At 48.3% G+C, this 21,812-nt stretch overlaps 1 protein-coding gene across 10 annotated transcripts in view; it reads left to right on the top strand.

The window, feature by feature from the left end:
* RIMBP2 (RIMS binding protein 2) overlaps positions 1–21,812 on the top strand; it is a 325,711-nt gene that overhangs the window by 236,297 nt on the left and 67,602 nt on the right. For all 10 annotated transcript variants that reach the window (XM_061384505.1, XM_061384508.1, XM_061384509.1 and 7 more), the window contains 2 exons: positions 5,960–6,064; positions 13,779–13,829. In XM_061384505.1, coding sequence (XP_061240489.1) covers positions 5,963–6,064; positions 13,779–13,829 — 153 coding nt within the window. In that variant the 5' untranslated portion in view covers positions 5,960–5,962. The remainder of the gene's footprint in view (positions 1–5,959; positions 6,065–13,778; positions 13,830–21,812) is intronic.

Genomic DNA, 21,812 nt, shown 5'->3' on the forward strand with positions numbered 1-21,812 from the left:
CTATTATTCAACATAGCTTTTGGAAGTCCTAGCCACAGCAGTCAGAGACGAAAAAGGAAGAAAAGGAATCCACATTGGAAAAGAAGAAGTAAAACTCCCCCTATTTGCAGATGACATGATACTGTACATAGAAAACCCTGAGGATGCCACCAGAAAATGATCAGAGCTGATCAGTGAATGTAGTAAAGTTGCAGGATACCAAATTAATACACAGAAATCCCTTGCATTCCTATACGCTAACAATGAAACATCAGAAAGAGAAATGTAACAATCCCATTTGCCATTGCACCTTGAGTTTTATGTTAAAGCAGCATCACATTACGGTTAATGACATGATGTTAAATTACATGATACTGTAACATGTAATGATGATGTCTTATTGCATACCACATATGATGCTCTATCACACGATCCTCTATCACATGATGCTTTACGTGACACTTTGTTACACAATACTGTATTGCAGTATCCTGTATCATGATAACCTCCAAGGTCGATGGGAAGGGGTTTTCTTATATTCAGAGTAAAAGATAATAGGCTTAATAGATTCCAGGTACTATCCTAACTCATGTAATATTCAAAACCCCTCTTCAAAGCAGGTGGTCATTCATAATTAACTAATAAACATTAGTTATTTAATTGTTAATTAACTATCTAAAAGGGCTTCCCTGGTAGCTCAGCTGGTAAGGAATCTGCCTGCAATGCAGGAGACCCTGATTTGATTCCTGGGTCAGGAATTTCCCCTGGAGAAGGGATAGGCTACCCACTCTAGTATTCTTGGGCTTCCCTCGTGGCTTAGGTGGTAAAGAATCCACCTGCAGTGTCGGAGACCTGGATTTGATCCCTGGGTTGGGAAGATCCCCTGGAGGAGGGCATGGCAACCCACTCCAGTATTCTTGCCTGGAGAATCCCCATGGACAGAGGAGCCTGGCGGGCTACAGTCCGTGGGGTCAGTCACAAAGTGTGGTACACAACTGAGGGACTAAGCACAGCACAGCCATCTAAAAATTGATCCAAATGCTAATAAATAGTTAATCCAGAAAAAGAAAATGAAGCCCAGGGAGGTTAAGTCACTAGCTGAAGGCAACAGAGCTGGGATTTGAACCCAGGCAGTCTGCTTCTTGATCCCTGCACCCTGCCCTTCTTCTGACCTGAAGTGCCGGAAGCACACCTCCATCATCACTGTCTCTGCAAGCACATACTGGGGAATGTTTGGAAAGTTCCAGAAACTTGGTGGAGGCCAGTGTGACAGGAGCAGGATGAATGAGTGGGCAGAGCTGAGCTCTGAGGAGTCACGGGCAGATCACAAAGGACGGCTTACTTTCTGAGTACCTGTCCAGGGGCAAGGACCACAGCCTGAGACATCCTAGGAAGGAGAAGCAGACAGTGGGCTCATGAAGTGTGAAATATATTGGATGGCAATAAGTGCTCTGGAGTGAAATAAAGCAGGGAGGAGAATAAGGATGCTCTGGGGTGGTTACCATTTTAAATACGGCTTCTCTGAGAAGGTGGCATTTGGGCGAAGACTGGACTTCGAGAGAACAAGCTCTTCCAATATCAGGTGGGAGAAGCATATGACTGGCAGAGAAAACAGCATGTGCAAAGGCCCTGGGGTGGCTGGCCCTTGGAAAGAGTAAGAAAATCAAGGCCTGTGGAGCAGAGCAGGAGAGACGGACAGCAGTGACATCAGAGAGGAAGGAGCAGGTCTTGCAGCTCCCCCGCCATGGCAGCACCACAGTTTTACTCTGGGTGATGAGGACCACTGAGGGGTTCTGAGCAGAAAAGGTGCATGACTCACTTCCTGGGGGCAGAGACCCCTCAGGCTGTGGGCTGCCAGGGGTTGGCCTCCTTGTGGGCATCTGCTCAGTTTAGGCTGACAAGACCAAATAGGAAGTCATCAGTCACTCTCTGGAAAGACATTCCTCTTTGAAGTGGTGGAGAAGAAAGTCTCCCTTTCCTTGCTGTGGGACGTTGTCCAAACCAGTGAGCAGTGACGGAGTAGGGAACATTCTGGAAGCTTCCTGGGGGCTCAGTGCAGTCCTCACAGCCCCACAGTCCTGTTAGCAGCTTGGCTCAGTGCCTCGTCTCAGTGGGAATGGGCGGTGAATGGGCGATGTCCTTGTGCCATGATGTTCCTGCGCCAGGGCACTTCCCATCACAGCCTCCACGAGGGCGGAGCTCCATCACCTGCCACAGTCTCTGCTTCTTCTCCATGAGGCTCCAGCCAATTCATTGAATGCTGCCAGCCTCTGCAATGCCTGCAACTCCATACCCACCCTCTCATCTCACACCATATTTTTCTCTGTAACACTTAGGACCGCCTGACACACTTCATGTTGTTTAATGCATGTGAATAGAGTCTGTCTCTCCCTCCAGAGTGTAAGCTCCAAGGGAGCTGGTTTTGTGTTTGTTTTCATCATTATCACCTTCAGAACTTAGAGTGGCAACTGGCACATGACAGATACTTGGTAATTGTTGAATAAATGAATGAGTGAATGAATTTTCTTTACAGCATTGGACTGACATTGCATCATAGGATTAGGCTATGTGAATAGACAGTCTTATAAGTCAAAGATGCTTCAATGTCAACTTAAGTGGTTCAGCCTAACACTTCTTGTTGCAATTGACGTGTCTTTGTTTATTGGCTTGCATAACCCCTTTCTTATCCACTCTCCCAATTTGAATGCCCATTCATGAAGGCAGAATCCTGTTGTTCTGTAGGCCTAGTTTCTTGGCATGTGATAGTTTCCCAATAAATGTTGGTTGAATGAACAAATACATAGAAGAAGAAAATGAATGAAGGAATGGAAAGAAATGTTCCTTTCTAGAATGAAGAGCCTAACACACACAGTCCCATCAACCGTCTTGACAATCCCATGAATGTTGGTAGAGAATAAATGTTAATGAACTCTGATGCTTTTAAGAAGAAATACAATACCAGACAAAAGTAATATCCCTCTGAGTCAGTGAGCAGTGTTTGTGGAAGAATTTCCAAAGCTTCTTGGAAGCTCAGAGAATTCCTTACGTCTTCAGAGGCTCTGGTGGTTGGTCTTTCTCAGTGTTCTGAAAATGCTGGTACCTTGTACTGCTGGTTTGGGAATCAGTGGCTTGATAGTGGACAGTGGGGTTCAAGCATGTCATTAGAGATCATTAGCAATTTCTGGACCCAAATTGGTAATCCGAGAACTCCGCAGGGCCAGGAGAGCCATGGTCAACATTGGCTCTTGGGGGTCTACAGGCAAATAACCCCTCTCCCGCTCAGGAAGGCGAGACTTGGTGAGACCAGGAAGGCTGGAGACTGGAGTGGATGCAAAAAGATGGATGTGTGCTGATTCTCCTCCTGTCCACAAATAGACATGAATGACGCATTCCAGCCCCAACTCAGGCAGGTTATAGTCATCGACAGTCATGCCCATTTCCACATTTCAAGGGATTTTGTTCATATTTGGGGGGTCCTATCTTCCCAGGATCCCGAGTTTCCATAGCAACAGTGAAACCACCACTCCTCCGCTGAAGGGCTGACTATAGTAACTCCCTTATATATACGAACGAGTTCTGTTCTGAGAGCATGTTTGTTAGTCCAATTTGTTCCTAAGTCCAACAGAGTTAGCCTAGGTACCCAACTAACACCATTGGCTATATAGTACTGTGCTGTAATAGGTTTATAATACTTAAAATACAATAATACATTTAAAAAGTGAACAAAAATTAAAGAAAACATTTTTAATCTTACAGTACAATACCTTGAAAAGTACAGTCGTCCAGCATAACAGGGGCACACTGGCAACTTTGACATTTCAGGGGACTTACTGTAATTGCAGCTTTCCATCAAACTAAGACAGCAGAGGGGCTGTAAGGTTGTTTAGCCCAAAATGGGAGACAAAGCCAGCTTGTGATGTCACCACACATGTAATGCGTGCAACATGGAAGGCAGGAAGACTTTACTTCTTAATACAAATGAACCACAAAACTTTGGGACATGAACCCCCCAAACCTCCCCATTCACAGTTTAAACTGGCAGAGTGACAAGATCGTTCCTGGAAGAAAAGAGCTTTTGGTGGTAGCAGGTGGAATGGACTTGGGAAAAATGGTGAAAAGCATAGAATTTGCCTCTCTGCCCTTATCTCTCTGTGCCCCCATCCCCAGGCTAGGGGATAAAAATAAGTAAAAGAATTAAAATGGTAAAATTTTAAAGTAATAAATAATAACAATCACCAACAAATTCAAGCCAAGGAGGAAAGTACATTAGGGTCCCCTCCCCATTGTATCAGGCTTCCCTGGTGGCTCAGATGGCAAAGAATCTGCCTGCAATGCGGGAGACCTGGGTTTGATCCCTGGGTTGAGAAGATCCCCTGGAGGAGGGCATGGCAACCCACTCCCGTATTCTTGCCTGGAGAATCCCCATGGACAGAGGAGCCTGGCAGGCTATAGCCCATGGCGTCACAGAGTTGGACACGACTGAATGACTAAACACAGCTCAGCAGAGCCCCATTATATTAAGATGTCTCCCATCTGTATAACGTGAACACAGCCTCAGCTGTCAGGCCACTGGAAGGACAGGCTTGGTCTGCAGGGGCAGCAGACAAGCAGCAGGCGCGTGCTCAGGGACCAGCCTCTGCCAGCTCCTCCAGGTGAGACACGGAGCTAAATCTTCCCTTTTCTGAAGGAATCCGGACTTCTACGTGAAGGATCCCAATGTTTAAAATGTTGACTGCTAAATCACCTTTGGCATTTGTTGTTACTGTTGTTTAGTCGCTAAGTCGTGTCTGACTCTTTTACAACCCCATGGACTCTAGCCCCCCAGGCTCCTCTGTCCATGGGATTCTCCAGGCAAGAATACAGGAGTGGGTGGCCATGGCCTCCTCCAGAAAATCTTCCCGACCCAGGGATCTAACCTGCGTCTCCTGCCTTGGCAGGCAGATTCTTTACTGCTGAGCCACATAAATCTCATTATAAAAAGAGAAAGAGGAAAGAAGGAAGGGAAGGCGGGAGAAATAAAGGAGAGGGGAGGAGAGGGGGAGGGGGGAGGAAGGTGAAGAAAGAAGCTAAATTCAGATGGTTTCCCGTGAAATCTTCCACGAGATTCTGCCTGTGTGAAAGTTGGTCCCACCTGTGCCTTTTTTCTGCATGGTGTCATTTCGCATGGTTCCTCCCCACCAGGGTTCACAGGTGGTCACTGTTAGGGGTAAGGAGGTCCTCGTGTTCTCTGATGCCCACTGATGGCTTTTCCTGGGGGATGACTTTGGGTGACAAGAGGTCATCAGAGCAGGGAGAAGATGCTCTGGTTAGAGGAAGGGCCCAGCCCTGGGACCGCCTGCCTCGGGAGGGCATTTGCAGAGGGACCAATGAAGGGACATTTGGACTCGTGGGGGGCTGAGCACCCCACTTCACCAGAGTGATCAGACAGGCCCAAACCCTGAGATTCGGAAGCTCCATAGAAGTGTCAGATTTGAATGCCCGACTGCCACTTAGCGTGTGTGTCAAACAAGGAAAACTGCATGTCAGTTTTCCCATCTGTAGAATGGGGCCAGTTACATTACCTCACTCCTGTGGTTATTGTGGGTGACAGCAGTTACATGGTGGTAAGAAGCTTGAAACAGTAGCCCTATCTAGGGAAAGAGCCATGCATCTTGGCTGGTATTTGCAGAAGACCTGGGGGTGGCAGCGGGGGCGGAGAAAGAGAGGATTTTTTCAAACAGAGAAGAGAGATTCACCTCCACACAGGAACCTGCAGCTCCGCTCACGTGCTCTTGGCACGTAAAACAGAAAACGCGCAAACAGGGGAGGAAGGCTTGTGGGTGTGAGGATTTCCCTGGCTGATCCTGCCGCCCTGGGGAGAAGCTGGGATGCAGGCGGTGAGTCAGACCGGGGAGCCGGCTGGCTGTGGGGGAACCCAGGACGCGGCTCCCTGCAGGGCGCTGGGCTGACCTGACCTGTGTGTCTCCCCCTGCCTCCCCAGCACATGCGAGAGGCCGCAGAACGGCGGCAGCAGCTGGAGTTGGAGCATGAACAAGCCCTGGCCATCCTCAACGCCAAGCAGCAGGAAATTGACCTCCTGCAGAAGGTGAGCTGGGCTGGGGCTGGGGGCCTGGGAGGAGGCAGGGAGTGCGCTGGGGACCTGGAGTGTGGGTGGCTGGCTGCTCTCCCGAGCCTTTTCTCACACGCTCGGGAATGACTTCTTGGTGTGGAAAGATTCCCCGTGTGCTCTAGTTTCTCCTCAGTTAACTTGTGATTATATTCTAAGCTGCAAAAATCAAAGGAAAAGCTCTAACAGTTGATGCTGGTGAGATTGTAGGGAAAAGGACACGCCTGTGGGTTATTAAAATGGGGTGTGAATTGCTTTATCTCTGGGGCTAAGTGACTGACAGCATCCTTGAGAACTAAAGGTCTATTTTGACCCTGCAACCTTCTGTTCTGGGAGTATACCCGTAACAAATACAGGAACCAGTTTTGGTTTGGTTCGACTTGGATCCTGCTGTGTGGGCATAGGTAACAAGATTAAATCCAATGCCCATCCGAGGGCGAGGCTGTGTGAACTGTGGGGCATCCATACCACAGAGCAGCATGACCACACTGGGAGGAAGAAATTCTGTTTATAGATGCCATCTCTTCGGATTTACATGATGTATTATTAAGTGAGCAAATCAAGTTTTGGGGCAATATATGTAGCATGATCAAGGACAAGAGAGGGAGAAAGAGAGAGGGAACACAAAAAGAAGAAAGCAAAGGAGAGGAGTAAGGACAGAAAAAATGGTAGGAAGAACAAAGGACAGAAACCAGAGGGAGGGAGAAGGGGACGAGCGGAGGGGACCAAGCAGTTCAGAAGGTGTATTCCCATGGCACCTGGGGTGGTTTGGGGACCACGAAAGTTAGCATCCTTAATCAGCAGCCTTGTTCTTCCTGTCTCTGTCCAGATGAATCTGGGGACCCCTCCTTCAGAACCATGAGGCTTCGGGTCCCTGTGTATATTTCTCATTGGGTTTCAATCCTGAAGCCCTGTGTCCCCCACCCATGGGAAGGCAGCCCAGCCCTTCCAGGCAGGACCCAGCTTGACCACTGATGCAGATGCTGGTCCCAGTTATGCCTCCCTTCACTGGGATGAGCAGCCGGCACCCTCCTCCTCCATCGGTGACGCCCCCACCCCCAGCCAGCCCCTCCAGGTCTTTGATCTCAAATAAAGGACTCAGTGGCTAGCCTTATCTGGCTGGAGATCCCTATCTGTTGGAGTGTTTTTCTTCTCCCGAGTTTATTAGCAGAGCGTGTAGCATCAAGCAGATAACTTCTGATGCTGTTTTCCTAATCATTTGTGGAGACCTCATGCTAAGGATAGATTTCATTATGCTGGTGCGATAGAGACTGTCACAGTCCTTATTACCTGTCATAATAAGTTGGCTGGTACGCTGAGAAGCAAGATTTCATTAGATGCTGTCCAGAAAGGATATTGCTGGGATGCAGACACCGATATTACTCCTGTCTTCTCCCTCTTTCCATACGTGAGGGACCTTCCGGTGCCTGGTACCTACACTCCTTCACTGCATCCCTGAAAGCCACATCCCCAGGCTGGGAGCATCCAGGACAGAAATACAAATATTGTCCAGCAAGGGTGACAGGTTGGCTTTTCTTACCAGAGCGTCCTTCTCTTTTAGCCTGGAGTTTTATCTATGAAACACTTGATGCCGAGGAAAGTGCACTAGAGCCAAGTCCCTTATTCAGCTCCCAGTGTCTCTCTTGGGCATCATCCAACTTCCTTTGCTTTTGCTTTTTTTCCCCCTGAATTCATCCTTGCCTCTCTTTTGGACACACTCATGCTTCATCGGGAGGTGGGTGGGGGGAAGCAGAGGAAGAAAATCTAATGAAGGATGAATGCACAAACCTTGTAATTTCTTAGAGCTCTGATTTTTAAAATAAAAAAGTATTAGAAAGGTTGAGACTTGAGTGGAACGAGATTGGTGAGTTCTTTCCAGAGTTCGCGTCTGTGTTCGAGTTCCAGCACGGACAGCCCTCGTGCTACATTTGCCGTCCGGTTCACTCGCTCATTCATTCACTCATCAGCACACGTTTGCTAGCTTCCACCTGTGTGTCGGCTGCTCAGCCATTGTTCTGGAAACCAGGAATGCAGTGCAGAGTCGGACAAGACCTCTGGCTTACCGAGTGAGAGTAAGTGAACAAGTCATGAAGAACTAAAGAAGTTCAGATCAGGGAAATGCCATAAAGGAAACACAGAATGAAGACTGATGAGGACAATGACTTTATATGGGGTGAAGTTGAAATGAGTGGCAGACACCTATTATAGAAATGCTCATATCCTATGGAAGGCCGAATTCTAGCCCTTGTCCCTCTATCATAATAAAAGTCACCAGAGCGCCCTGAGTTCCAGTTTGGTTATCATGAGATAGCAACGTGGATAGTTCCTAGAAGCTGTCTGCAGTCCCATTGACTACAAGTCCCATTATTTATTTTTATTGGAGTATAGTTGATGTGTGGCTTCCCAGGTGGCGTTGTGGTAAAGAACCTGCTTGCCAACGCAGAGGACTTAAGAGATACAAGTTTGACCCCTGGAGCAGGAAGAACCCCTGGAGAAGAGCATGGTAACCCACTCGTGGGTACTCGTATATTTTCAGTACTGGAAAGTATTGGAAAGTACATGAGTATTTTCCAGTACTCATGTCTGGAAAATCCCCTGGACAGAGGAGCCTGGTGGGCTACAGTCCATGGGGTCACAAAGAGTCACAACTGAAGTGACTTAGTACACACACGCATAGTTGGTTTATAATGTGTTAATTTCTGTTGTGCAGAAAAGTGATTCAGTTATACACCTATATATATATTCTTTTTATAATATCCTTTTCCATTTTGGTTTATCCCAGAAGATTGTTATAGTTCCCTGTGCTCTACAGTAGGACCTTGCTGTTTATCCATTCTATACATAGTAGTTTGCATCTGCTCCCCCCAAACTCCCAATCCGTCCCTCCCCTAATCCTCCTCTCCCCTGGCAACCACCTTCTGTTCTCTATGTCCTTGAGTCTGTTTTTGTTTCATAGGTAAGTTCATTTGTGTCCTATTCTAGATTTCACATATAAGTGATATCATATGGTGTTTGTCTTTCTCTGTCTGACTTATTTCACTTAGTATGATCATCTCTAAGTTGCATCCGTGTTGCTGCAAATCCCAGTACAGGATTTCTTGAATGCACTCCTGTGGGACCCAGCTTCATCTCGCCAATGCCATGGCTTTTGTTAAGTCACCCGTGCATGGACGTCCTGCTCAGTGGTTAGTGTCCTGCCCTCTTCCTCTTTGACCCAGAGACACATTTTGAGAGGGTCTCTCTCCCCAACCCCTAGGCTTCCAGGATCCTACTCTCCCAGTTTTCTCCTTCCTCACAGAAGCCCTCTAAGCATCCTCAAGGCTCTGCCTGCCATCCACGTCTCTTTTTAAAATTTTTTTCTTTATTTATTTGGTTGTGCTGGGTCTTCCTTGCTGCACAAGGGCTTTCTCTAGCTGCAGTGAGCGGAGGCTGCTCTGGTTGTGGTGCTTGGACTTCTCGTGGTGGTGGCTTCTCCTGTTCTGGAGCATGAGCTCTAGGGTGCATGGGCTTCAGAAGTGGTGGCTCTGAGGCTCTAGAGCACGAGCTCAATAATTCTGGTGCTCAGGCTTGTGTGCTCTGCAGCAATGTGGGATCTTCCTGGATCAGGGATGGAATTCGTGTCTCCCGCATTGGCAGGCAGATTCTTTCCCACTGAGCCACCCGGGAATCTCCCACATCTCTTCTTGACCTCCACTGCTCCCTCCATGACCTTGTCTGGTTCCGTGGGTGTGAATGCCATCTGTGTGCCAACTCCCACATGTGGATCTCCAAGTTGGATTCCACTGAACCCCACTTCTTTTGTCCAACTGGTTGTCCAGCTTGGATGATCTCAAACGTCCTGTCCCAAGCTGAAGTCCATTCCATCCTCAGCAAGGTGTGCTCTGCACATCTTGCCAGGCTCTGCAAAGGGCAGTGTTTCCTTTTTGGTACAGCCTTTCCTTTTCCCCTGGAGTCAGTTGCCTCTTTCTGTGTGTTTGCTCAGTCTTCTGTGTGCTCATCACTCTCTTATTCCCAAACTTTCTGCCAGAGTGTTAAAATTTCTCTCAAGTCAACCAGACTCCTCAGGGGATGTTTTCATTCCATTTTCCTCTGAGACATCCTGCCTGGAGCCCGGCCTCATCTTCCAGTCCAGGCTGGTTGCCCCAGAGGCTGGATGCTACACTGGGTCTAGAAATGCCCTTCACCATCATCTTAGGAATTCCCTTGACCACTCTGTACTTTGTGGGATTTGCTTCTTCCCAGATCCTCAAATATGGACAGCATGTGTGTAAGGAAGCCAGAGGTTTATCTTCTCATGAATTGTAAGCGGTTTTCTGCTACTGTGTAGTCCTTGCAGATCGCTTTGTGGTTTCAGCTTCACTTCTGGACTTGGCCACCCTAAGGAAGGTCCTGGCTTTCAGGGACCTAGCTGATGTCAGAACTTTCTCCAGGGAACCTCTTCCCTCCTCCCTGGAAGTTCAGCTCTTCCCTCTGCTCAATATGGTGATTGGGAGGAGCGAGGGAAATAGTGGGCAGGTGAGAACACCTGTTGAGTTGAAGAATGGATGAATGATCAAGCTGCCCAAGGCTATTCTAGTGGGAGTCAAGGTGAGATAAGACCATTGGCCAACCCTTATTTCTGGTAGCTGGTGGAGATGTAAGCTTAAAAAAAAATAGAAGTCCAAGCAGATAGAGTCCTGTCTACGAGGACTTTTCCACAGGACAGCTGCTTCATGGAGATCACTGAACCAGGAGCTTGACTGAGAATCCTCACTTTCATTCATTCGGCAAACAGTCCTTGAGCATCGCATGTCGGCTGTGTGATGGCTAAGAACACAGCAGTGAGCCAGGCTGTGAATATAGGCTATGGACAATGACAGTGATAATAAAAGCTACAACATGAACATTTGCTTTCAGTGTAGCATATTCTGGGCCCGGTACTAGGCAGACATCTGTCATCTTATTTAAAACCCTGACCACCTCTGACTCCTCCTGCCCTGTCGCCCTTCCTGCAGCCACACTGGCCTCCTCTCTGTGACCCAAACATCCCCCTCTCTGCTCTTCCCTGAGAATGCCTGGCCCCCAAAATAATGACAGAGCTGGCTTATTGTTGTCATGGGAGTCTCTGTCCGGCTGCCCTGCCTGAATGGACTTCATCACCCCCGCTCTGGCGTTCTCTGCCACTCACCCCCTTTAGTGATGCCACTTGCTCGTTGTTGTACCGCTTTGCCTGTTCTCTGCATCCCAAGTGGAGTGTCTGCACTCCCAGGACATTGCCTGACACAGAGCAGGTACTCAACAAGTGATGCTTGGGAACTTTGAATGAATGAATGAATGAACAGAGATACTCAGGAACTTTGAATGAATGAATACGGATGAATGAATGAATAAATGCAGGAAAGACCTAGTAAGACTCCATCAATTGGTCCTGTAACTTTACCAGGATAACTGATGGTAAGTTCCAGGCCATCCTTGGTAAGTGTCTATTGAATGTATGAGTGGTGACAGCAATAAGCTCTCACTGTAACCTGTGGGATGCAGGTCCCCTCACAGATGCAGAACCTGAGGTTAGACAGCATGGTCCAGGTCCCCTGGAGGCCTGACACCAGAACCCTAGTGTCTCTCTAGGGAACCAGTGAGCAGAGTCCAGTCGCTCTAACTGCTTCCTTTTCCTGTGTGGGTTACATCCTCATCTTATTACAAGTAGCAGTTATAATCTCAGTGTATGAGCAAAATTGTCCACATTTAAAATTCATCTGCAAATGCTACTGTTGTTTTAAATTCCTCCCGTGCGGGAAACGAAGGCTCCCAGGCTTAAGGCCATTATTGACATGCTCACTGCTATTAGAAACCAAACTTACCCTGCAGCTCATAAAACTGCTTTGCCTCCATGTCAAATGCTTCCCTTGCATGTTTTGGATTTAGTTGCTGTGTGTGGGTAACAGGGACATCTCAAGCTGACCTTCTGAGTTCATTCAGTGTGTTGATTTCTCCCGCGATGCATGCCTGGGATACTGATCAGTGCTCACGACTTCCTCAGCTCTGTGGAACCCGGGGACCTGATTTGAGGATCTGTACATTTAGTTCCATGAATCTCACTGTCTTTTCTGTGGAGTTGATATTAACAGCGCCTGTAAATGACCCCCACCCACTCTCATCTCATCCCACCCAGCATCCATACTCCCAACCCCGTCACCAAGGTGCCTGGGAGCTTATTACTCTGAATGTTACATGCCGGTCTGTCCCAGCCAAACGTCCAAAGCTTTGGCAGCAGGAAATCTATGTCCCTTTTGAACAGCTACCCCTCCCCCTGAAATAGATGTGTTTGCTGCCATGTTAACTCACCCCCTGGACATTTCATCCCTGGATGACAAGCCCCTTCTTCTGACCGTAGGACTGTGGGTCTCCCTAGGAGTCAGTCCCTCTCAAGTCTAATGTGTTCTGTAGGAAACCATGAAGGTCTCAGCTTCCCCATGTGTTGGCAGTGGCCCCCAAAATGAGCCTCGCTGAAGCTGTCACCTAGATTCTGCAAGAATTCAGCACTGCCAATTTTAACTGTTAATTTTAGCCATCTATTCTGATTGCCCAAATGGCCCAGCTTGCCAGTAGCCTACGAAAACGAACTCCTGATTTGTACTTGAAGCCAGAAACGAAGTTGTTACTGCCAGCTTGGCTGTGTTTTAACAGCCTGTGATGGGGTTTTTGGTTGTTTTTCATTCTGCCAGTTGAAAACTATCTTTGACTCAAGTGGCTCAATGGTGGTGTTATTTATATAATCTCTGTATGTTCTCTAGCTGTTTTGTCTCCCCCCTCCAACCCCATTTCATGATTTATTGTCGCTCTTGTTTTTGCTTTGAAAGGAACAATTTTGAGCTTTTGAAGACTGAGCTGGATTCAAGAATGGTTGAGTTAATTTGCTGGGTTCTATTCACTTCCCCAGCTCTTAAAAGCCTCATTGGAAATATGTGAGAATGAAATGCATATGAATGAACACTATGGAAATATCAGGCTACTTCTCGCTTTTAGTCCGTACTGGGGAAGCCAAGCCTTTCCCTCTTTCCGACTAATGGAAATTTTCAAGTGAGAAGTAGAAGCTGTTAAGACAGCTCTCACTGGCTTATTTATGACATCCAACTCTTCTCTTTATTATTCTCCAGCCACCTGGAGAAAATATTCCTCCAGAGCTGAGAATCCTGAATGTAAATCTCAGTTTAGCAGGTGGATTCTTTCTTCTCTATCATGTGCTTAGTTGTGTCTGACTTTTGCGACCCCATGGATTGCAGCCCGCCAGGCTCCTCCGTCCATAGGATTCTCCAGGCAAGAATACTGGAGTGGGTTGCCATGCCCTCCTCCAGGGGATCTTCCCAATCCAGGGATCGAACCCACTTTTCTTACATCTCCTGCATTGGCAGGTGGGCTCTTTACCACCTCGTGCAGCAGCCCAATCTCACCAGCCTCTCCATTCTCTGCCAGATGAGGGGGTGCTTTTCAGTTTTTACAAAGAGCGTCAAGCCCAACCCCAATCCATTCCATCTTGCCCAAAGGAAGGGGAAAAAAATGAGAACTGATTTAGACCCTGAGAATGTTGGGGCTTGTTAGAGGAATGAATATCAATGACCCACACTCCCTGATAACTTCGACATTAATCTCTAATTCTGCTGCCTTTTTCCCACTGTAAACGTTCACTCTTCTGTCTTTTTTCATCATCCAAAAGGCTCAGGTTGAAGCTAAGAAAGAACATGAAGGTGCGGTGCAGTTGCTAGAGGTAAGTGAGCCAGCCCTGCTGGCTTTCTTCCCCGGGGGTGGGTGAGCTCAGGGCATGCTGTGTTAATGCTTTGTAGAAGTCGTAACCGACCTTTACTGAGTGCCCACTGGGTACCCATTACTCCTGCCGTTTACACATCCTCCCGTGTTGTCCATGCAAGCAGACCATCAGATCAGTATCATTATGAGTCCCATTTTTACATGTGAGGAAGTGGGGCCCAGAAAGGTTAAGCAGTTTTCCTGTGGCCACACAGCCAGCATCAGAACTGTGAGTCTCAGAGGTGCTCTGCTCTCCTCTGATTGAATGGGAAGCAGGGAGGGTGAGCCTGCTTCCTTACAGGAGAAAGGGAAGTGGATCATTCCTACGGGTGTCAGGTGAATGGGGGTATTTTAAAGGATAGCGCCAAGCCTGAGGAAATACCTGGCTTCCGGGGAGGCATTTGCAGATTTAGAGAAAGGACAGCGAAGGGAGTTGCAGCAGTGAACACGGTCGAGGCGCGGCCACAGGTACTGTCCCCGTGAGCACAGCAGGAGTCACCCTCCCCAGCCACCTGCAGGCCTTTCTCACTGGCTCTGATGCTGGGGGCTTGGCAGGAGGCAGGTGACGTGTCAGAATCACCCTCTGCCTCCAGTTGGTGGCCTCCCATATCCTCGGGAATGGAGGAAACTCCTGGGGTCCCCTGGGGGGCCTTTGCAGTCTGCATGCCTCATGTATAATAAATGGACATAAGGAATCTCCCTTTTGAAGAGAGAGGTCCCCCAATTACTGACCCCTCAGTCAAGACACAACAGCAGGAGGGGTGGCTGCACAGCGTGGGGTGGCCCCACAAGCGCTCCTCCCCTAGTTCTGTTCCATCCAGAAAGGCCAGGAGGGCCTCTCCCCTGGGCCTGTGTCTCTGCATAAGGGAAGCGCCTGTCCTCTTTAAGATGACCTTGTCTCTTGTCCCCCAGGGCAGCTGCGTGACCACTTAAAACAGAATATGTGCATCTCTTACATTGCCTTTTAAAATCTATTCCTCCCCCAGGAAACGGTTTCATCATTATCATCATATATATTAAAATTGATTTTTTTGAAAGCATCCATTAGCTAATGAATATCTGGAGGGCTGGGAGTGATAAATAGCAGGTGGGAAAATATATAACCTGAGAGAGTGGAAACAGACGTCCCAATGGCCATACATCTCCCTGAAACAGCATTTCATTCCCCTCGCAGGATCGCCCACCGCAGTTTGATTTGCATAGTCTCCTGGCTGGAAGTCCAGCTTCTTTCCTTCCCTTCACCCCAAGCCCATCGATCTGATGGTCTGTGTTGTTTTAATCTGCCTTCTGAGCTGCTGCTCTGTGACAGCCCCGCTGAGGTCACGTCACCCGGCGCTGGTGAGGGGTGCAGGCCCTGACACGTGGGGGACGGATGTAACGTGCTTTGGTTGGGAAAACGGAGAGGGCCACGCAGATGGGCTGAGAACCTGGGTTTTCTTTTATTCACCACGTCTTCCCGTCATTGTGTTTTGCTTTGCTCTTCACCCAGAACACGCTGGACAGCATGCAGGTATTTTAGCGAGTGATGTCCTCCCCTCCCATGTGCTTGGTGAAGTTTTTTCCCATGAGTGGACCGGCCGTGCGCCCCTGGGCCAGCTCCATCTCCCTCTTCTTCTGAACATGGGCAGCTTCTGATGCAGTCGTGGGTGCCCGGGTCTCCCTGGGGAGGGGGGAGCCAAGGAGCTGCTCGTGGGAGTTCTGCCCCAGGGAGACACTTTAATCCAGGCACTGGGGCCCAGGGTTCTGTCCGCCATGAGTGATGAGCGAGCCCAGCAAAGCCGGCTTCCATTCTCAGGCTGGAAGGATGTTCTGTGAATTCAGATGACCGCGGGGAGGAGAACTGTCAGGATGATTCTGCCCTCGGGCCAGCCGCGTGCTTGCACTGCCGAGAGCCCGGAATTCCGTGGGTCATCAGTATTCACGCCTTGCACCTGAGTGGGCCCCTTGCTATCCTGTGTCATGGGCGGGCAGTGGCTTCTCCAGCAGCGGAGGGGCCCTTCCTTGTTCTTCCTGCAGGCAGCCACCTGGGGAAGAAGGGAGATGAACTGTCTCTCCAAACAGGGTTTTGAGCCTTTTCCAAAACTCTGAGTTTGGCCGTGAATTTGTAGAACTGATGATGACTTTCCTCACTCTTGGGTTGTTCTCAACGTGGGCTTCCCAGACCCAGTGTGTGCTTTCCAGACCTTCAGTATCTGCATTACCCTGGAACTCGATAGAACACAGATCCTCAGCTTCTGCCTGCGACCTGCTAGAGCAGAAATTCGGGATGGGGCACAGATGTCTGCGTTTTAACCAACCCCCCTGAGCAGTTTAAGAAGCGTTGTTTAGAGAGTCTGCTAGGCTGGTTACAGGAAGGATAAGTAGCTGAAGGAGTAGGGCACTTGGGAATCTTGGCCAATCCTGGCTCAGCGCCTTAGTAACTGGAAGTGTTGACCAGGAACAACCTGAGCGAGTCCCCACCCACTGGGTCCTCAGGAGCATCCTTAGCAGGCAGTGTACTTTTCATTTGGAAATTCATGTTTTCCATGTCTGACTTTAGTGAGATCCTCTACTGAGCAGAAAGACACAGCTAGGGATGACACAGTGATAGAGAAGGGCTGCCCTGGAAGTAGCGTTAGGTTAAAACCCCTCGAAACACTCACATGCACACATCTGGTTCTGTGGACGTCTCAGTCCTGTTTTCTGATGAGTGAGCAGCCAGGATGTTTGTGGGTGAGAGGAGGTGTTTTTATTCCTGGTCAGAACACCCAACGACTGATCTGGGCTGGCTTGGCAGGCTGAGCAAAGACAAGGATCAAGAGTCAACTGAAAACACCTTTTCAGAATTGGAACGGAGAGCTCTGCTTGAAAACCTAACAGCCTAAGAGCAGGTGCTAGTTATGTAGCTTCCTTGACACTTTATAAAGTTAGTTCAGGTCAAAGAAGCAAAAGAAAATAGCTGTAACAACAACAACAGTGCTGATAGCAGGGTTTATTGAATCCTTCTCAACTGGGCATTGTTCAGAATGCATCTGTGGGTTACCTAGGAGATGACAGAAATATTGTCCCTCTCATATCCATGACAACAAGGGGAATTGAGACATGATCAGGAGAAATGACTTCCCAAAGCCTCAGGGGCAGATAGCCAGGAGCAGAGTCTGGATGCCAACCCCAGGAGTTTAGCGCCAGAATCCAAAATCTCCACCACTGCATGGCAGCATCCTCTGACCTAGGAATCCTGACTTCCCTGCAAAGCAGGGTCAGCTCTCCTGCCACCAAAAGGTGGATCAGCTCCTGCAGCAGCCAGACTCAGAAACAGTGGGCAGACAGCTCACCCTGACCTCTGGGCATCAGCAGACAGGAGTGCACATCGTGTGGTCACGAGTGACAAGTGTGATGAAATTTAATCCTTTTAATACCCCCCAGGGAGGTTGATAGCATCCTCCTCATTTCACTAACGAGACAACCAAGGCACAGAGATGCTGAGCCACCTGCCAAGGACACACAGCTCCTAAGAGCAGAGCAAGAGCCCTGAGGTCCACAGGTAACACCATATCAAGTCGCTGAGAAAGTCAAGTGCAAAGAAGAAATGGTCCATGACTGTAGGGCTGATAAATCGTAACACCTGTTGGGTTGGGAGGCAGTGAGCTCTGGGATCCATTGCAGGGGGCATGTTCACCCTTGATGAGCTGGTACCCACCTGGGTGTCAGTACTGAGGGCTTTGTATATGCGCCTTGTGTGCTTTGCGGCTAATTATTCAGGGCTCCCAGGGCTTGTTGGCCACTTCCTGGACCAAGGCGTCCACCTGCAGGTGATGCCAGAAAGAACCTGAACAGGTTCCATTCATCCCCGAGTCTCATCCAAGAGCAGATAGGGCCCTGAATCTCAAGGTGGGTGTCAGCCTCTGGGCTGCCCAGTGACTTTTATGGGTCCTGGCTCCTTTTGCTTTCATGGGACCCTTCCTCCCTTAAGATATTAAAAATTATATTATACATCTGCTTGGGTACAAAGATGAATGTAATCCAGCTTGGATTTATTATTATTATATTCATTTTTTCCCCTGATTTTAAAGACAATTAAAATGAAAACTTTGCCATGGATCCCTCAACAAGGCCTCAGGTACCATGCTGCTGCCTGTCTTGTATTACGGTGCTCAGCGATCATCTGGCAAGGGAGTGTCCTTGTGGTTAAATAAATCTGTTTTGTCCCATCAAACAGATGACCTTAGTCTCTGATCTCTTGGTCTCTTGGTGTAAGTCAGGTTAGGCGCAGGTGTGTTGTAGTAACAAACACCAAAATCTTACATTCAGCACAAGGGTTCATTTCTTGCCACTGCAGATATGGGAATTCTCCATGAAGCTCCCCTCCACGTGGTAACTCAGGGATCCAGGATCCCTGTATCTTGAGGCTGTGCCAGCCAGAGCGTATGGCTTCCTGATCACCGTGGGGGCAGGGAGAGCTCTTCTGTGTCTCAACTATAGAGGCAACAGATGTCACCTCTGTTTCTGGGTCACCAGCCAGAGCTAGCGACCTGCAGGAGAGGCTAGGAAGAGCAGTCACCCTGAGTGGGGGCCCTGTGGCACGGCTCTGCCACATCTGAATTCTGGAGTCCTTACAAGGCAATGCAATTTTGCTACTAAAGTGTGACAATATTAGCCAAGTTGAGAATTTGAGAAGTGCTCAGATAAAGAAGCTTAAACTTAATGCTTTGCATTTAAATCTCTTAAGAATTCTCTTTCCCCCAGTAATTCTGGTGGGCATGGGTTCTCTGCCTCTTGGGAATAACTTTGGCAACCCTGTACCCATGAGTCTTAGCTGGAGGACAAGGTTGTTAGGAACAAAGAAACCGAGATGCTCAAATATTTGGGGGCTCACCTTCTGACACCAGCTTCATCTCCCTAATGCTCCCCATCTCACTGCAGTTGGTACCTTGAGGGCAAAAGCTACAGTCAACAGGCAGCCTTGGGTTCTGAGGTCCCACCCGTGAAATGTATTTATCTGCACACAGGGCACCTCTGTGCCAAATGCATGTCTGTACAGAAGCAAAAGACTCCAATGATCCAGACCCACCAGTGCAGAATTCACTACGTTTTAGTTGGATTTGATAAAGGCATTCATCATGTGAACTAAAACAAATGTTTAAGACATTTTAAGACATTGCATTTTAATAATGCTGAATCAATACATTATAGGATGCAAAGCACTAAAGAGTCATCTTCACCAGAGTCTCCCTTTGGTTATTACTTTGTTACATTTTAGTATCAAGATGAAATCACCCTGTAAAGATTCTAGAGTTCAGAGCAGTCACTTGTCCTGGAATCCAGAGCCAGTTTAGATGAATTGATGGGGTTTGTCTGTGTATATGTAGCTACATGCAAGAGCTGATGCAGGTGTAAGTATGAAACTGGCGGTGGAGGGTATTTCTTAACTGGACATCACCATGAAAGAGGGCTTCCCAGGTGGCGCTATGGTAAAGAACTCGTCTGCCAATGCAGAAGACAGAAGAGACATGGGTTTGATCCCTGGGTCAGGAAAATCTCCTGGAGGAGGACATGGCCTGGAGAATTCCCATGGACAGAGGAGCCTGGTGGGCTACAGTCCAGAGGGTCTCAAATAATCAGATACAATTGAAGAGATTTAGAACACCATGATGCCATCTGAGAAGCAAGGGTGATTGAGTCACTAGTTAACTGACTTCACGTCAGTTTGCCCATAGAGGACAAAAGATCTTCAGTTCAGTTCAGTTCAGTCGCTCAGTCGTGTCCGACTCTTTGCGACCCCATGAATTGCAGCACGCCAGGCCTCCCTGTCATCACCAACTCCTGGAGTTCACTCAAACTCACCTCCATCAAGTCGGTGATGTCATCCAGCCATCTCATCCTCTGTCGTCCCCTTCTCCTCCTGCCCCCAATCCCGCCCAGCATCAGGGTCTTTTCCAATGAGTCAACTCTTCGCATGAGGTGGCCAAAATATTGGAGTTTCAGCTTTAGCATCATTCCTTCCAAAGAAATCCCAGGGCTGATCTCCTTCAGAATGGACTGGTTGGATCTCCTTGCAGTCCAAGGGACTCTCAAGAGTCTTCTCCAACACCACAGTTCAAAAGCATCAATTCTTCGGCGCTCAGCTTTCTTCACAGTCCAACTCTCACATCCATACATGACTACTGCAAAAACCATAGTCTTGACTACACAGACCTTTGTTGGCAAAGTAATGTCTCTGCTTTTGAATATGCTGTCTAGGTTGGTCATAACTTTCCTTCCAAGGAGTAAGCGTCTTTTAATTTCATGGCTGCAGTCACCATCTGCAGTGATTTTGGAGCCCCCAAGAATAAAGTCTGATACTGTTTCCACCGTTTCCCCATCTATTTCCCATGAAGTGGTGGGACCGGATGCCATGATCTTCGTTTTCTGAATGTTGAGCTTTAAGCCAACTTTTTCACTCTCTACTTACACTTTCATCAAGAAGCTTTTTAGTTCCTCTTCACTTTCTGCCATAAGGGTGGTGTCATCTGCATATCTGAGGTTATTGATATTTCTCCCGGCAATCTTTTTTTTTCTTTTCATGTCAAAGGATTTTTAAAAATTTTTATTATTATTATTTTTTTACTTTATAATATTGTATTGGTTTTGCCATACATCAACATGCATCCACCATGGGTATACACGTGTTCCCCATCCTGAACCCCCCTCCCACCTCCCTCCCTTCCAGCTTGTGCTTCCTCCAGCCCAGCGTTTCTCATAATGTACTCTGCATATAAGTTAAATAAGCAGGGTGACAATATACAGCCTTGATGTACTCCTTTTCCTATTTGGAACCAGTCTGTTGTTCCATGTCCAGTTCTGACTGTTGCCCATAGAGGACAAAAGATCTTAGCTTCTGCTTATGGACCCATACTGTGCCTGTGAGAGTCTAGACTTAATAGTTTGTTATTGTCCTGGAAGGCAAGTTTCTTCCCCATTTTACAGATGAAGAGACTGAGGCCCAATGCGCTTCTGTGACTTGCCTCCAGGTCCCCTGAGTGAGTGAGAGGAAGGTTGGCGATCTACACACAGCCCAGAACCTGGAGTCAGACAGGCTTACATCTGTCCTGCCACTTCCTGGGTATGTGACCTTGGTCTTTAGTCCATCTGGCCTTGTTTTTCTCATTCATACAACAGGCTCCATCAACTTACCCCTGGAGTCTCTCTGGCCATCAGCAGTCATGCATAGAAAGCCCCCAGCAGGACCCAGCACATAGCAGGTTTTCAGTAAATAATAAATAGCATCACAAAAGTTGTTTACACATAAAGATACTGCATGGAACAGCTTACTCCCAAATCACTGCTACGCAGCGACCCAGCCCTGCCAGGACAACCCCGACCCCTGACTTTGCTGTGTTAAGTATTGAGAGTTCACTGTGTCCCTGGATTCTCAAAACGGTCCTGGTTTGGACACATTAGAGAGCACTACCCCCTACTCATTCGCTGCCTTTTACAAAGCCCCAAAGTTTTTCAGATGAAAAACCCAGAGCAGAGGACCCTGGGAGTGCTAACAGGCACGTCTTTGGATGTATTTTCCTTCATCTTTATAAATACTCACAGCCAAATTTGCAAGTCTCCGCTGTTTATCCCAATTAGAGTTTACTTGCCCGATGACTGTGCCATCTGTTCCTGCTGCGGTCAGAAACGCAGCCGCCCTCCGCTCCTGATGCTGCAGGTGGTGGGTCTCTGGGGTGGAGGGAGCGGAGCCAGGGGATGCGGACACGCAAGCAGCCGGGTTAACTCATGTGGGCACGGTTCTGCCCCCATCAGCCTTGCCACCCAAGCCAGAGGGATGGTGCCCTGCATCCTGAGGTCAATATTGACATCCCAATAAGCCGACCAGGGCTGATCAGTGGGGTTGCTGTTTTCTTTCTGCATCACTTGGTACTGGTTCCTTCTGGTAGCAGCTCGGAGGTCATGGGAGGGACTCTACCTCAGCTGCCAG

The sequence above is a fragment of the Bos javanicus genome, chromosome 17, assembly GCF_032452875.1.
Source record: "Bos javanicus breed banteng chromosome 17, ARS-OSU_banteng_1.0, whole genome shotgun sequence".
In the NCBI taxonomy this organism is placed as follows: domain Eukaryota; kingdom Metazoa; phylum Chordata; class Mammalia; order Artiodactyla; family Bovidae; genus Bos; species Bos javanicus.